The following is an 18,458-nucleotide window of genomic DNA, read 5'->3' as shown; positions in this document are numbered from 1 at the left end:
CCTGTGACTGATTTTAAGAATGTAAGAACTGGTTTCAAATTTTAAAGTCAGCATGGATTTAAGCACTTTGCTACATAGAGGCTTTTGGGTCTTCACTGGCAATATGATCTTTGCTTTGGAAGTAATACAACTCATCCACCAACTGCTCTGGGAGCCTGCAGCCATTTACTCCAAGACACCTTTCTCTTCAAAACACCTCTCTCTTCAAAGCACTTCTCACCTACGCTCAGGGGAAGGAGCTGCACTCTCCAGCTGGGTGAAGCACAATGTGGATGGACAAGGATGAATGAGAAAGAACTGGAGGTCAACAGGAAACCACTTTCTTCCTTCAGTTGGTTTATTTCCATTTATGTCTGAGAAAGTCTAGATAGCCCTACCACACCAGCACCTCTGTGCAGAACTTCTTAAATAATTTGAAAGTAAATACTTGGGGGGGGAATTGAAACAGTTGTGATAAAAATCTCTGTACAAGACAGACAACATTATCTGCCAATAAACTGAGATAAATGGCTATCCACAATCTAAACCAACAGTAGAAAAGCAAAGCACTTCTATAATCCCTGTCTATATTCTCCCTTCATTGACGTACTTAAATATACGATACACATCCCTAGAGACACTGTACTTTAAAGCTGACTTCACAAAAATGTGTTCTGACAACTGAAAGAGGAAAAAATGTTAAGTTCTCATTTTCATTTTTAGCAAGCAGCATACTATCAATATTTGTAATTACAGATCAACTATTATGATTGTCTCGAATAACTATCTTTAGCCCACTTTAAAAATTCACTGATAAAAATATCTAGTATAAAGGAAGTTTTTTGGTAAAGTAACTTCAAGAAGTTAACCTGGAGGTCAAATAAATGCATTCTCCTTATATGAAAAACAATTCACTATCCCACTTTTCTCATTAACACATGCCTAAGCCAATATACAGTAGAAATGTAAACAAGACTTTTCATACATTGCATGACAGACATAGTGTTCTATGTGTTCCCTTCCATTCTTAAAATCTGATTTTCAGTATCAACACAGAAACATAAAGGAATATTGATTTCTCCAGACAATTTTTAAACCACCTTCCCTTTTACATTTATATAAAAATTTCTTATGTACAACAATGTATCTTTCAAAAAATGAAGGAACACAAGCATGAATTTATCCTGATACAAATCTGTGACATATGCCTCTTTCTTAATAGTGACCTTGCAAAATATTACCTCATTCATCCAGATATTTCTTTTTCTGCTAAAAATAAGTCCCCATTTCAATCAGAATATGAACAGGCAAATAGGTTTTGCATTTCCATACATATGAGTAAGCTCATTCATGGAGTAATTCTGTTAACATTAAAGACACTCAGCTGGATCACTTAAGCACATATTTTCAATTATACAAACATTAGGTATTCTTAAGCTGTTTATGCAAGGATCCTTTCTAGATACAACTAAAAATTACACTGATTTCCATTTCACTAACATTTTAGGCCACAGTGAATTTTACAAAACTCGGATTTGCTTCAATCGTAATACAATAGTTAAGTGATGTTTTTCTCATGTACGTTGTTTTCCTCCGAAGGGACTGGAAAGAGAGGATTTCATGAACTCTGCTGTACTTTTGATTTCCTCACTTCCTGGCTGACATATAACCAAAATTCCTTTGACCAAAAGTCTGAGCAGAGCTTCTGTGTGTTTATTCCCAAAGAACTGATTATACACAGATCCCATCCTGACCTGGCCAGCACAACTGACAGGCATTTGAAAGCTGTGTTATCTGGCCCTTCTTCTCCAACATGGCACTATGTAAAACATTTTTATTTATCAGTTATCTTATGCTGGCTGTGTTGATAAATATTGAATTAGTTTGTTTGAGGAGAAGCCAGGTTTTACACACCCAGCAGTGGCCTACTGTACCGCAAAGGCCACACAATTGCTTTAGTCAACTCTAAGACTGAAGAGAGCACTTCAGAGGACCTAACTGACCCTAAGCAATAACCTGTAGATTAAGTTAAGTGGAGCTAAGAGAACTCAGGACCAGGCTGTTTGGATAACTGGGCTAAACTGAGTCACACTATCAGTATTTCAGAGTGCAATTAAAAAAAAACTCTGAAGTCACAGTGCATGGGACACAGTAACAGATAAGGAGCCGCTGCAGTGTGATTTGTTTTTAAAAGAAATCTAATTGTAACAAAGAAAACCAGTATGTGCACAACATATGGAAAATGATACATTCAGGCTCTCAGATTTCATTTCAATTCCATTTATATCCATACATGCAGACACAAACATGCACATTTATTGGGTATTTGTACTATCTACTTAAGACTCCAATCCAGGTGCTCTAAACTGTTCCTTGGAGGCATCTGGCTCTTCCTGCTGACTCTAAAAACCCGTGCTCCTAGTTTTGGTCCCCTGAGCTGTGTCTGAATTAGCAACTGAGACTAGATTACGTGAATGTGAATTACCACCATGCTTTTTTAATATCTAGTCTACTGTAGTACCTGACCTACCCATGTTTACAATTATTTCAGAACAGTTAATATTATAACAGCCAAGGAATGGAGACACTTGTCAAAAGCAAATGTACTATAAATGTTTATTTTCAAAAATTTCAAATGTAAAACTGGAATTTCTACATTTACTCCAAGAGTAGAAATTATTACAGATTAAAATTGAAAGCTGAAATGTTACAAGGTCTGCACTATATTCCCAACTCTCTCTGCAAAACTGAGCAAATTATTTATGCACTTCACTTTTTCTGTCTGTAAAACTGAGATCAAAATAGTAAGCATGTAACAGAACGAATGTCAGGATTATTCATTTTCTCAAAATGGCCTGGAGACTCATGCATGCCAGGAGAGTTCTACATTCAAATTTGAGTAACAATTTATTCTAATAGCAAAGTTTAATACATCTTCAAAATTTTGAAGAAACAGTAAACACGCATATTCTCACTATCTAAAGTTACACATCTAAAATAGGTGGGCCTAGCCTAGAAATACAGGCACAACGTCTTATCAACAGAGCCTTTATTATCAGTGGTCAATTCAAAGCATTTCTTAGCTTTGAATCATCTCACAGCAACACCACTGCCTACAGAAACGCTCACGATTTATGCACTCAAGTAAAATATTTAAACACAGCGCCAGTGAACTCCACCTGATATGACAGTAAGCATTGTGTTGACTAGAGCAGAGGCAGACATTTACACAACTCTTCCTCACTGGCTAATCCAGAAATCTAACCCTGGCATTATTGTTTGTACCGCTGAAAACCTCCTGCCTTTAAGTAGAAGAAAACTTATTGATCTTACATTTCTTTGAACACCAAGTTGTGCTCAGCTTATCTTCCACAAGATACCATTTTAAAAGACCTGGTTAGTTCCAACTGGTGTAACTTAAAACTTGGTGGGTTTTTTTAATGAACTGTGAGGGATATTTTTTTTCCCCTACAACTAATGATTTTCAGGCTCAATATTCCTAATCAGTATTTTGCCTTCTTTCCAAAGGGATTTTGTAAACAAACATGAAAAGAATAACTAAAATCTAATCTCCAAATAAAACTGCACATTTCCCCTCCAGAACTGCAGAGGGGGCTGGGAAAGGCAGAAGGGACAGCTTGAGGAAGAAGAGTGATAAACAACATGATCTACACAGTCATTTATTTTCAAGTAAACACCACGCCTGCTTGGTGCGCAGGAGGTTTTTGAAGAATTAACTCCACAGTCTGATGAGTCCAGCTTCAAACTAAAAAAAAAATCAGTGTAGGAGGAGAGAACATCATGAACTAAAATTTTAGTGTTTCACAGCAGTTTAACTCATGACTGTGCACTTTCATGCTTCACAGCTTACCAATGTATTTTATGGACTCAAAGGATCCATACATTAAGATACTGATAAGTTAAAGCATGTGACAGTTCCTAAAAAATTTCAAACAGATGCTTTTTCAATTCACTGTAAAGCATCTAGCCAGATAACTCTCGCTGTACTTCATAAACAAACAGATTAGAGGGCACAATGCTGTTCCTATTAATGTTATTGGCAAAATTCCCAATGTCTGCCAAGACAGAAGGATCAGATCCAAGGTCTCACAAGCCAAGCTGACAAACAGTAGACAAGTCAGTAAATATTTGCATATTTTAACCAGACATTAACATCTCTTGTAAAGATTTATGCTAAAGCAACGATGTTCAACTTGCAGCCCTACAGTGAGACTGGTAGGAATTCACTGTCAATTGAATATACTTCAAGAGCCACATCCTGGGACTTGCAAACTGAAGCAAATGAATGAGACCCATTGCCATGGGGAACATGCAGGAGAAGAGCCTCTCCAGCTGCCTCCCCTTACAATCCATAACCCTTCAAACAGTTCTGCTGTGAGAAATAAGCACCCAAATATTCCTTGCCAAAGCTATTCAGCTGTGTCCTGTTAACAGCCCACTGTATGCAGGAAAGGAGAGGAAAAGAAGGGTTTGCCGTTCCATCGCCTATTGCAGTCAAGCTGGCACTGGCTCAGAGAAAGCAGGGCAGGAATTCCACTCATGATGCCCCTCGCTAAGGAAATGCGTGCCGTGACCACACTGTGTTTCCTAATCCTCTGTGATTTTTCAGCCTCCCTCGTGAATTAGAAAGGCTGGCCCCTAACCTGGACAGAAGTTTTCAACATGTAAAAAAAGTCGGGTAACATGTCAAGACAAGACAGCTGGTTTATCATAACTTCCCAGCAATTCCTTTTAAGAAGCAAGAAGAGATCTAGAAGATTTATTTCTGAGGCTGGTTGCTCTGTCCTTCCCTGGTAACTTCTGACCTTCAAGTCAATTGGAACTGAATTTCACAGAAGTCTAAAGGGTCTCAAAGATGCTGCCAGTTTTATGAAAAATGGGTAACAAGACAGGTAACAGACTCGGATTTTTTTTTAAGTCCACCCAGAGAAAGCATAAATTTTAATTCAGCCTCTTGATACCAAGACATCAGTTACCCCAACAACTGCTGCCATGTGCTGCCATTTACCCAGCGGGAGAGACAGCACTCTACCAAAATATCACTCGTCATCAGTAAAAGAAAAATCTTATTTATTTTGCTTGCTCATAATCATAAAAGCCATAAACTGCATGGATTCATCCAGCAGTTTCCAGATTTCACTAAAGCAAAGTTACTAAACTTTTCAGACCACAGACACTAGCGGTACACATCACATAATTTTTAGAAATGTGTTACTGGTAAAACTGAGATGCAAGTAATTCACATATGAAGGCCTCAAAAATTTGCTGTTTCCATAATACAGAGAAGTAGTATTTGGGAAGTCAGAAAGATGGTATGGACACAACCTCTGTGGCTGAAGAGTCTTCTAGTTCCCTCTCACTCAAAGTCATCAGGAAAAGACTGACAAGATACTAAAATTTACGCAGGTATAGAAAGATCTGGGTCCATTTAATAATCTGGATTAATTACAATACATTAAGTGTACTACACAATAAAAATGTTAGCTACTGTGAACATGCCAACACTATTGTTAAAAAAGGATGGGTCACTGAAATTTAACTATCAAGACTCTGCAAACAAACCGCACTTGTCAGTCCACATACTAAATTAGGGCATAATACATCTATCTACTGTTTATTCATATTATACAGTTGCTCTGGCATCTCTAGTGATCCCATTTTAAGGCATGCTTGTACCTCTAGGTGTTATGTGATTGTTTTTGTAGTACTCCAAAATACCACTCAAGTACATTTAGATTAGTAAAATAAAATTAAATATGTATTCCTTTTCCTTACCTATAGTGATAAAATAAACTTATCTTTGCCTTAAGACAAAAAAGCATTTTATTCAAGCCTCCAGGAAGGAATAAAATACAGCTGCACAAAATACAGAAGCCACTTACAGACACACACAGAAAAAAAATGCACTTTACCAGTGTCATGACATATACATCATAAATAATCCCACACTCAGAAATCATTTAATAAAATGAGAGTAGATAATGATAGTGCACTATACCAATGTAAAGGACTTAACAGAACAGAGAGAAAAAAGGATGGTGCATCTTTCATACGCAAGGTGCAGAAAAGGATGACATGAAAGGTGCTTTTGCTTTTTTTTATTTTAAGAAAAATATAATAGCTGAGATCTTATGCACTCATTTATTGCAATTATGGCTGAAGTCAGTAATATTAGTTATACACAGTGCTCAGAAATGTACTGCACACCTTACAGAACAAATACGAAAGATCTCCACCCTTGAGAGAGGACAATCTAATCAGTTTTCTGAAATAACTGAATTACTCTGGTTAACGTTGTACAACTCCAGGCAAAATGACCCTACTTTAAATTCCAAAAATGATGTTAAATCTGAAATGGAGCATACAGAATGAGGAAAGCTTATTTCAAGGTTTTATTATATAGCATAACAGCAGCAAGAACTTCTGCTACATGGCCTCAAAGGAACATGATATGCTTGATTTCAGGAAGGGGGGGGGGGGGGGGGAAGGAATTAAGAGGTTCCTGATGCCCCCTACCATTAAATACTTAGATTATCCTTCCATGTTGAAAAACCAAAGACAGCACCATATATTAGAAGGACAACTGATCTCTGGCCACATAAATGGAGCCTTGAGTCTGATCCTGCAAACTTAATGTATAGAATAAACACGTCCACATTTACTGAAAAAGGAACAAGTGCCTGTGGGTGGTTTACTATTCACATAACAGTAACAAAAACACAGCAGCAATTGAGATTAAGGGCAAATGCTCTCCACATCTGTACGCTGTGTTCTTTAAATCACTTTACACACATCGCAGATAGTAACGAGTTAGATTTTATTGCATGCTAGTTATGATTTCTGTACAGACACTTTATTAAGTGGTTAACAACACTTTATTGCTTTTACTAATCTCTGTTATTTTCATTTTGAAAATAGCAGCAGAAAGGACACCTGTAGACCCAGTGGCAGCAACACTTACACATGGACAAACTGGCTATCTTTGGCTCAAAATCTGAAAATAACTCACAGCCTCAGCACTTGTAACCACCTCATCCACCACATAAGTATCCCTAATACCTTCATCTCCTGTCTTTAAAATGATCCTTTTTCACACAGCTGTCTGAAAATTATCTGTCTTGATGAAACTAAGCAAAATGCATGGCAAGTCAAAGCACAACATCTACCTGGCAGGTACTCGTCTGAAGGCTATCCATAACTGACAGATACGAGATTCCTAGTTACACAAAGCAAATATATATACATATTGCATTCATTAAAATTACCATATAAATATTAGGTTGTAAATTTCGATACTCAAAGGTTGTGTAACGACAGAAGTATCTGTACAAGCTTATGTTGGCCCTCCTGTGTGTCTGCATTATGATATTGCCTTTAACTGTATTAGTCACATACATTTTCCAAGAGCTACCTGGTGGAATGAGCAGGCAGAACAGAGGCTGCCTGCTTAATGGACATGTAGTTAAATACTTCAGCTTAGGGCCTAAGGCCTTATTTACTGCATGCTGCTCAAATCTGGTTCTCAAGACTGCATTTTAATGTTTTCATTAACTTTTCAATAATGCTTACAAATACTGTGACCAAACACTTCACAAGTATTAAGAAATATCCTCATCCTTCTGACGGTATTCCCATTTTATAAAGAATTAAGACACTAAAACAGATTTGAGGCCCAAAGTTTCTATAAACTTCTTATATTCAGATTAAGACAACTAAAAGTGATTTTTCCCCATTATGCTCTACCCTGTACTATATAGCCCTTTATGTGATCAAAGTGGAACACCCAGTGTCTGCAGAGCGACTTATGAGTATTCAGCATTTCTCTACATCACAACATCAGAGCACTCATTAGAAATACAGAAAATGAAGTGTAGCAAAGATAGGGCTTAAGTATGATTTGCCTTTTTTTTGTTATTCCCTACTCCATTTCTGAAACAGTTTCTAATTTATGCAAATAGTGAAATTGTATTCCAACAAACTGTGTTAGCATTACAAAATAAATACATACCAACACAGTATAGCCTCCCTTCTATTTTTTTCTTTCTAACACTAATATTTTTTCAATCTCCTTGTTCAGCCATCCCCATCTCCACATTTATTCTACATATTCTGCAAAAACCTACATTTTGCACCTTCTGTTTAAATTCAGTTGCTGCTTCCTCTGTGCTGCATGAAGGTAGAGCTGGTAGGAAAGAGGAACTGGGTATCAGGAGTACAGAAGGGGAATTCTCTGTGCTCTCATTTTTGTCCAAAATCATATAAGGGAGGAATGCAGAAGCCCTAGCCTTCAAATTGTACGGAAATCCCATTTAGCTCAGGCTGAAGTATATTCACTGCAGGGATATCTTTTAGATTTGTACTAAATGCTAATTTGACCAACGCCGAGCAGATTTTCACAGGGTTGATAACAAGTATATCCTTGGCAGAAACATCATACTATACCACATCTCAACTTTTTACAAAGCAGCACTGTAAGTCATTAGATATTTTTCTTCTATTTTACTGTGAATGTAACAATATGTTTCTTGCCCAGTTTTTAGAAAAGACCAAATCATGTTGGCAGAATCCTTCACTCCCTCCACAGTACCCAAAAAAGTCAGCCTGCAATAGACACCTACCATGGGAAATTTCAACCCAAATAATTAAAATTTGGCAAGCAATAACCAACTGAAATGAGGAGTATGTCATAGTAAGCATCAGGTAACATAATAATAGGTGGTGCTTCTGCCCCACCTAAAGTTCTTTTGGCTCCTTCATAGAAAATCTTCACGTAAACAATCTTTCATAATAACCGGTTAAGAGCAGCAGTTTGTATTCCATATACCTATATGTTCTTACTGCTTTCTGAGAGTAGAGTTTCTCACACTTATCCAAGATGAGGGCATTTTAATTGAAATATTGTCCCATGGTTACCATTTTATCCCCATAACAACATCACCGATTACTTACTTTAAAAAAACGCATTAGAAAAGTAATTTAATATTTGCTTCTCTTAATGAAATTTGCCAGAGAAAAACAAAGGGAAGAATCGGCACTGCACGACCAGCCAGCTCTCCGTGGAGCAGCACCAACCTACAAGCCTCAAATTCAAACACACTTTGCAGAAGAATACAGTATTCGTATTCTAAAAGCTGCTTTAAACATCATAATCCACAACTTTTAAAACTATAGACTTGTGGCAGAACCTCTCTTTTAAACACCTAACAGCACATGGCCTTGTTGCCAAGTGTCTCTGCACATTTTACATTATAATGTTTAGTAATAATTTTGACCAAAAAAAAAAGTGAACACCTTTAATCTTAAGGACTTACACAGTCATGCATTTACCAATATTCTTCTCTGCTGAGTCATAAGATATTGCCAAAAGTCCTTTTTGATAAATGCCTGCTGTATGATATATAGGTACATCTGTGTTTACGTGACTAAGCATCTGTCACCTAATTTTCAAAATGCCCAGCAAGTACAAAACTGCGTTCCTAAGGAATGCAAAGGGGAGTTAAAGAAGATTCCCAAACATCATTTCAACACAAAACACATATCAGGATATTTAGAAATGTATTTCAGAAGTTTAAAGGCAAAAACACACATCACAGTTTTCCACGACGCTCACTGAACGTGCTGCTCATACAGCACTGTCTTCAGAGAGCACTTGACCACAGTTCATTTGCCAAAGTTCACCAATTTAATCAGTCTCAGAAACAGAATCAAAATTAGCAGTTTCTGACTTTCAGACTTGTGTTCAATTCGCAGCTTCCTATAATACAGCTGTATTTGGATTTCAGCAATAAAAGTATTTTTAAAATTAAGGAATTATTTCTCACAGCCTATCCCCTTTTGGAAAACCCCATGCAAACTCCAACGCTCAGTGGTTCAATCCAAATTTTCTCTTCTTAACAGGGATATTGTAGTGATGCTGAAACACTCTTTCCTCAAATGTCAAACTTTCATTTTCATGCAAAAACTTTCTTCATTCTTGACACATGCCGGTATTGCAAACCAGCACACCCCTACGACTAGGAGATCTACCTGAAGAACACAGCTTTGATCACCAGTGCAGATGCTACCGGTATAAATCACAGTTTTACAGTTGGATGGAAAAAAAAAGCCCATAGTTAGTTTTCTGTTTGAGATGCAAAATATGAATCACTCTTTCAATCCATTCAAGAGGCAAAAGAATGTAAAAATCTTCATGCTGAATATCACATATATGGTGCACAGTTCACAAACTGAATATAGAAATAAGCCAGAGTTGTGACACAAAACAGGAAAATTTTCTTTCAGTATACCTAAGTCTTCATTGCAGCATTATAACGAACTTAAATTTATTATAGTAGTGAATAATACTGTGATTGAGTTTGTTACGCATTTATACAGTGCTTAGCACAAAAGGGTCCTACCATAACAGATTTAATAACACAATCATGCCACCCACAGATACTCCAAACACATCTTTCCCAAAACCATACCTATTATGTAACCGTGTATGATATTTTTGTGTGCTGTTCTGAAAGTTCAAAGAAATAACTAACCTCCACCACTAAAAATTGCTATCTTTATTGTATATAACCTTTGAAATTAATTTTTACGTGACTGTTCCTCAAATACTTTGGCATAATATAGCTAAGCCTGATTTGGGGAGTTGCCTTCTAATTCTGTATTTTAATGATATTAACCCTTCTGCATCCGGATAATGCTTTTATAATGTCCCTATTTCCTCTCCTCAACTACACAAACATGATACTACCAACAGGTTCAATTTTTAGACCTGAGAACAGAATACAGATTCCCACATTCCCCTCACACAGCAAACCCTGTGAGCAACACCATAACTTGTATCCAAAACACCCCAAGTTTCCCAATGGCATTCACCCTACTCATTTCTTTTGAAATGAACATTAGAGATTCAGTCACGTATTTTAAACCCCACTCAAAGAACAGACATCAGCAGGAATGAGTAACAATCCTACCGTGGTTAATGGCATAATTCTGACAAAACTTCGGAAGAAGAAAAGCAACGTCTAGCCTAGCCAAACAAATATAAACAAAACTACAGCCAAGTAATATCAGTCAGTTCAAACGACAAAACAAATGTCCTGCACCATTCCAAATGTGTGAGTGTCTTAAGATATGGCCAGAGTACAGCTACCTCAAAATCATTAGCACAAACAACTATAATCAAAAACATCACTTCAATAAAATACCCACAGCACTCAGCTACAACACTGCATTAGCGCAGATTCAGAAATATGCTAAAAAAACATTCCCCTTAACAACCTCCCTGTGTAGACAATGAGAAAAGCCCAACAAATTCTGGCTCCTGAGAGGGCAGAGGAGCAGATGCAAGGCAGCTATTGTGGTCGGTCAACAGTATTTGGGAATCCCAGGTAGCTGATGAGGAACTTAGTTGAGAGCAGCAAAGGAACGTTACTGGGGAACAGCAGCACATTGCCTGTCCCCATGCCCCCAAAATTATCCCAGAATAAAATGAAATTTTCACTTACAAAAATACAGATTATCTTACATTAATTGAGAAGATATATAAGGAAGGAGCATTATTTTATATGCTGCCAAAACCACTATACTTTTCATTTGTAGCATTCTCCATTTATTATGTCCACAAAGATTTGCTACTTTCTTGGTTTACTGAACCACTAAATATTTTCCAGTAAATTAAATACTCGTGCCACATTACTAACAACCAAGATTCTCAAAAACAGCTCTTGTTGTGTTTCATATTTCCCCTTTTGCCATGGGGTCTGAAGGGCTCTGAAAGATCCTCTAAGCATATTTAAGCAGTGTAATTTTTAGTGTTTTGATGAATACAGTATTTTTGTTATATATAACTATGAAAAAAAAAAACCTGTGAAATTCACAGACTGAAAGATCATTCCTAAATAACACCCTAGCTACCATAAAACCATCTCAGACTAATCCACACACTGCTCACATTTCTATCCTTCACTTCCTGCCACTCCAACATTCAAAAATTTCGTACCTAACGTAATTCTACTATCATTTTTTTTCCAATGTTTAGTCATTACAGCTCTGAGAATCATTAGCCTTCCTACTGCTTACGAACAGGAGAGATCATGAAATTTATTTCCCCAAAGCACATATAAGCCAAAGATTAAAAACATCCACCTCAATCACATCATTCTTCATGCAAGTGGTACTTCCTGAGACTAACAGAAACAAATCGCACAACAGTTTACAGTAACATCTCCAAAACATTGCTTTACATAAAATCACTTACAAAAACTCTTGCTCCCAACTCAGCAGCACTGTGTACCTACTGCTTCTTGGAAAAGCTGTATAGTTCAGTGTTGATAATTCTAAATCACCTTCTTACTAAAATACAGGTCTTCTAACGTCTGACAAAGACTCTATATAGAAAATTTGATAGTTTGTACTCATTCAGAAGTAGGATGGGGCCATAGTAACCACTCAAACATTTTAGTCATGTAATAGAACCTCTCAGTGTGGTAAAATTACATTTAAGGAGGAAAAAGATTGAAATCCATGATTTCTTATCTAGCTTTCCTGTCACAAGTCTGCAGTCTGGTATTCTAGAGGACTCTGATAAAAGACTCGGTAAATAATCAGCGCATTTCTGTTAAATTTATGACAAGGAATTTGCATATAAAATTGTAGAGAAATATTTGGATATTATGTTAGAGCCACATTAAGAATCCTTTAACTTCAACTAGCAGTGCAAAGGAAACACAACAAAAAAACAAATTCTCCCCCTGCTTAAATTCCTAAGCACTTCTTTTCCTCACAGTAATATTCACTTTGCTATGTTTCTCAGACATGAGTGATTGCTTCTGGTTGAAGCCTCATGCTGTAAACATTTGTGCGAAGAGAAGATGAAAGCTCAGTAAGCAAGACTGTTTTTGAATAAGGAACCTGAGTTACATATCAATACCACCATAATAAAATCACCAGAAGCTGGTCTGTTTCTCTGGAGCGGTCTGACCTTGCAGACTGCTAATTTCACTATCTATAAAGTTTAGTTATTGTTATTTTCTTCCTCCCCCTCCAAAATAAATACTAGGAGAAAACAAGTGTTTACTTTCCCAGTCAAAATCTCCAGGAGACCAAACATTCCCTCATTTTTTTTATTCCATACCAATGCTGTGTGCGAACTTCTGAAAAAGCAGTCTCTTTTTCAGTATTCTCTCTCTTTTCTTCCTTGCTGAAAAAAGAATGACCATCGCAGAAGTCTACATGTTTGATTTCTTACTCTCTTTGGTGAAGTACAATGTCTTTAAATATATGTCATTGATATAAACACACAAGTGCTAACTACTGCCAAAGGCCACAGAAGAAATAGCAAGACAAACAAGAACAAAAAAAGGAAGGTCTTGTTTGTTCTGATAATCTAACCCATAATACTTCCATTTAAAGGGGAAAAATACATATACCATGTAGTGATAATGGGATCTTGCCTTAGGACCTCAACAAAAGAAGTGAGAAATGACTAAACAGCTATCTAGAATACACGAGCAGGAGGGAAGGTTGGGAATACAAAACTCGCTGTTTTCTCCCCCACGATGAGCCACTAGCAGCCTTGCACAAAGAGGAACACTGGGGATCTGCTTCCAGAAGAAGCCTTTGACAACACTATGAAAAACATAAGGACAGGATTCACCTTTACTAGGATTCTCGGCCTACAGATCCCCAAGGCAGGGGGAATGCCAGCTGTGCAACCCCTCTATCCCTAAGCTAGAGCAGAATGACACCATCCCTCCTTCTCGCTCTCCAAGCCAGCTCCCATGGCTTTCCCTAGTTACTCAGGCTGTACACAGGGGACAGAATTTAAATTACTACAAAATACTTCTCTAATTTAGATTTCGTTCCTGCTATTAGGTACCACTGACCTCAGGAGGGAATGCCAGTGAGGTGAAAGATTCAAGGGCTTTCAACTAATGATCTGAATTGCTCCAGCAATTGCTTCTGCCATTACTGAAATGAAAACACCTTGAATAAAGCGCAGTAGCAAATGTAAGATGGTAGTAAACAACAAATAAAAAGAAAAAAAACACACACTGAAAGTCAGAAAGAATATCCAACTACAATTGCCAAGGGGATTTTAGTAGCAAAAATAATTACCAACAATGGAGAAAATACTTCATCAGACTACTAAATTAAGAGAGTTGGAAAACATTAGTAATAATATTGCCTAGCTCTTATATAAGCCTCTTTCATCCACAGGCATCAAGACTCTTTACAAGTTGGTAAGATTCACTATACCTGTTTTAAATTCCTTCAAAAGGAAGCATAAACAGGTGAAGTGATTTGCATCAGGCTGCCCAGATGTCTCAAGCACTAGGCCTGTACCCTATCCACTTGGAAATACTACCTCTTCAAACCTTCTAGACACTGTTATTTACATTTTTTGAGATGGGAATTTCTCCATGAATCTAACCTTCAAGCAGAAGCTCTCTCCAAGCTACAACCCTTCTCCTGCAACCAGATCTACTAATACAGATCCCAAAGCCCAGGAGCAACTTCTCCTGAAACCGATGAGACTTCACAAAGGGAAAGGATCCTCCATGACAAATCAAGAAGCAGAACTGGGACAAATTACAGATTAAAATACTGCTTCCACATTTCCCTTTAATTTTTAGTCTGCTGAAGAGAGACAAAAACAATGCCCAAAAAACCAAAAACAAACCCAAAAAACCCCAACAAAACCAACTATTACAACCTTTCAAGTTCTAGAGCAATCACTTCAATAAACCTCTTTCATAGAAAAATTCATCTGGCTCACTTAAAAAGGCACAGTGTCCGCATGAATTAAAGGAGGGGAAGTACACACTCTGCACATTTCATAAGTCAAAAAAATTCACAGAGGTGAGAAGTGATAATAGAAATGTGATTTCAGCTAGGGGGAAAAAAAAAAAAGTAATTTCTGCTTTCATAACAAATTACAAAGAGAACTCAATTTTATCAGTAATAACACATAAAATGTTCCTTCACTTACCAATAAAGAAGAACTGTTCTGCTAATTAAAGTTCAACAAAAAAAGCTTAACTCAGCTTTTGCCACTCTCAATTTCTGCACTGTAAAAGCTCAGCCTACCAAAGTCTGATTCATCTAAGAGCAAATCCCTCAGTTTGCATCCTGAGGAGGGGGAGGGAATGTGGTGGTCACTTGTACACTTTCCCCTCATCTAAATTCCAACTACACATTCAAAATCAGCTCCTCACTACAGAGGACCAGCAAGCTGCCCAGCACTGTCCCAATCAAACAAATTTCGCTATTTAAAAAAAACCCTGGAGTTTTCATTCACAATCTGCTATGACTTGAAAGTACTAAAACAATTGTATTTAAAACACATTATTTTAAAACCTCCCTGTTCTACCAATCAGTCCTGGCAAATAATGCAAACTTGCCAAGTATCACTTCATTTAATTTGGGTTGGTGGTTTAGGTTTTTTATTTTTACAAAGGAATGTGTCTTAATATAAATAAAGAGGGGGAAATATTTTATCCTTTGCCTTGTTTCAATCATACTATTTATTAAGAACAACAACATTAGAAGACTCCAACAATTCAAACCACCCCAACAAGACTAGCCATGATGCACTCAATCTGTCAACAGAGATATTCATTTTTAGGACATTTTTGTGCCTTACAACTGAATTTATTAATTTATTCAATGAAAAGCAAAACGTATTATGTTATTTTAAAACTTCATGTCAAGCTTGCCGTACCTCTGATAACGCAAAAATCCTATCACCTTGTTACCTCTTATGCATTTTGTCATTAATTGGAAAGCAACCTTGAAACTGCTTCCCTGTAGTTATTTCTTCATTTCCATCAATGGTATGTTTAATCATGTTACTAAAATCAAACAACAACAGTTTGACTAACAATGCACTGAAGCCAAACAACTTCACTCATTTGGAAATTAATAAAAGGACATGACCCACCCCAGGAGGGGTAACATATGTCCTTCCCCTACTTGGGGATTTGCCCTAAAAATAAATATACGTGTATAGTCTCTGTTGGGAGGACTGTATTGCAACCTGCAGTATAAATGCTCCTATTTTCAGTTTCACAACAGTTGCACCGTATAAAAGGTGATCTCAGGATCTGTGTTAGAGCTCCCAACTTCTAGCCACTTGGCCCTGACAAAGCCTCCTGCAGAAGACAAAAATATAAGCTTATCTGCCAATCCTTCAGTTGCTCCGAGGGTTAATTTTACAACAGCTGTTAAATTCTTTCAATTTCTTTTTTCCATCCTCCAACAAACCCTACCTAAAACATTTTTTTTCCTTCTATTTTATTATTGTTATTTCCTGGCTGTCGCTAGCCGTTCCCTCCCGCCCCGCCCGGTACAAAAACAAAGCTGACTCCCACCCCTCTACATCCCCCCACCTCCCTCCCCGACGGAGCACCCCCGGAGCCGGGGGAAGCCGGGGTTGAGCGAGGCATCTCCGGCTCTCCCGGCTGGCCCCTCCGCCTGCCCCCGCTGCGCCCGGGCGCTGGGCCGCGCCGGCCCGTCCGCCAGCGGCCGCGGGCCCCCGGGAGAGCGCGGCAGCCCCCGGGGCTCCGGCCGAGCCCGCCCGTAAACAGCCCCCGAGCGGCTGCCGCCGCAGGCCCCTCCGCAGACACAGGGCCCTCTCCAGCCGGCACCGCTCAGCCTCCGGCCCGGCCGGCAGCGCTCGCTCGGCCGCTCGGCCGGCTGCGGGGCACCGAGGGTCCCCCGAGGCCTCCCCGGAGCCCCTCGCCAGCCGGGCCCGGCCGCCCTCGGCCCCCGCGGGGGGCGAATGGGGAAGTCCTGACTTACCTGTCATTACTTTCTACGCCATCTTGGATCCACTTGTCAACGTCCCCACAAAGCATTGTGGGAAAGCCCTCCCCCGCCCTCCTCCCGGCCCGGCGGCCAGCGGGGGAAGGCGGAGGGCGGCGGGGCGCTGCGGACGGGACGGGCAGCGGGACGGGGACCGGCAGCGGCACCGGGACGGGCACCGGCACCCGCGGCCCCGTCTGCAGCGCGGTGGGGGGGAGGCGGCGGTTGGCCGAGGGCAGCCACGGACTCCGGTCCGCAGCTCTCCCCTCACGGAGCGGCGTGAGGGGGCACTGCCGCGCCGCTGGGGCTGGAAACCGGCAACCTCGGCGTTTTTCGTTGGTTTTTCTTTTTTTTTTTTTTTGTTTTCGCCCCCTCCCCTTTCCTGGGAAGCGTATCACTCCCTCCACACGCCCGCAGCAGCTGCCAGGCCCGAGGGGCGCTGCCCGCCGCGGGGAGACGCGCAGCGCGCCCGCGGAGCCGGCGCGGACCGTCCTCCTTAACGCAGGGGATGAGGTGCGCACACGCGTAGAGAAGGTCCCGCCCGGTAAGCTGCGAGACAAAGTCCACCTGTGCCGAAAATGGTTTCTTTCTGGCGGTTATTCTACTGTTGTGGGGATTTTGGTGTTTCGGGTTTTTTTTTTTAAATTACTGCCCTTAAACTTGCCGAAGCCGGGGTCCGGTGCGAAGGCTGCAGGCAGGTGATGGAACAGCTCACGTTAGACACCGTGTTTTAAAAACCCATCTGCTGTTGCTGAAGGACTGTTGGTACTGCGTTTCTGGCTGCGCATGAATCCCAGAAACTGCTTTGCATAACAGTTTTATTTTCAGACAGTAATCTTCCCTGTTAGCTGTGTTTTCAAAATGTTTGGCAATCAATTCTTAATACCTACGCTGTTTTGCAAACTGGCTTTTTCAAGGCGCTGCTGGCTCGGCTGCCGTGGATGGAGCCCCTCGCCGCGCATGGGCCGGCGGGCTGAGGGCAGAGTGGACGAGAAATCGGGGGAAAGCAGCTTAGTTCAGGATCTTAATAAAGTTTACCAACAAAACAGGATTCCAATGTTTTTAAAAAAACTTTTCCTTCTACTTTAATGAAAATAATTATAAGATCCAGATCATTTTATTATTGGATTTTCCTAAATACATTTATATTTAAATTTATATTTAACGCCTCCTAACTCTTTGAAGAATAACCACCAGCCAAGCTTCTGATGCATTGCCACTGCAAGATGATACTTGTGCCCAAGAATATTTTCAATATTCATCAGTAAGGCATTTATAAAGAGAGCTCCTTGCAAAAATGTAAATGCAGAAGGAAATAAATTTAAAGAAATCCTTTGCATTTGCAGCCCCAGACTTAAATCAGTCCACGTTTTAATTCAACTTTATAAATACAGTTGGGACTATAGTTAACTGTTTCGGTGCCCTACCAGAGGCCATGCCAGAGGGGAGGGTGGTTGGTCCCAGCCTCAACCCAGGAGACGCCATTTCAGGAGGACAAAACCACTCCTGAGGAGCCTGCTGTAGGCCATCTCTGCTGGTCCCCCGCTGCAGTTATGGGGAATCAGGTAAAGGTGAAACCACGTTTAGGATCTAAGTGTCTTTGTGTCTCATTCAGTCCAGGTTTTTGAAGTGGAATTAGGCCTTTAATTTTGGAGGTT

General features: G+C 39.5%; 1 protein-coding gene across 5 annotated transcripts in view; it reads right to left on the bottom strand.

Moving 5' to 3' along the window:
- Window positions 1-18,075, bottom strand: part of HELZ (helicase with zinc finger) — a 93,188-nt gene extending 75,113 nt beyond the window's left edge. For 2 of the 5 annotated variants that reach the window (XM_074889302.1, XM_074889303.1), the window contains exon 1: window positions 16,798-18,074. Coding sequence is in view for 1 of the 5 variants with exons in the window: in XM_074889305.1 (XP_074745406.1) it covers window positions 16,798-16,804 (7 nt within the window). In the remaining 4 variants the exon portion in view is untranslated. Of the gene's footprint in view, window positions 1-16,797 lie in introns of all 5 variants that reach the window. The other 3 variants (XM_074889304.1, XM_074889305.1, XM_074889306.1) reach the window with 3 other exon arrangements.
- Window positions 18,076-18,458: the final 383 nt, after the last annotated feature.

Source organism: Strix uralensis, chromosome 19, assembly GCF_047716275.1.
Source record: "Strix uralensis isolate ZFMK-TIS-50842 chromosome 19, bStrUra1, whole genome shotgun sequence".
Lineage (NCBI taxonomy): Eukaryota > Metazoa > Chordata > Aves > Strigiformes > Strigidae > Strix > Strix uralensis.
The sequence above is the reverse complement of the archived record's forward strand: the minus strand, read 5'-3'. Positions and strand labels throughout refer to the sequence as shown.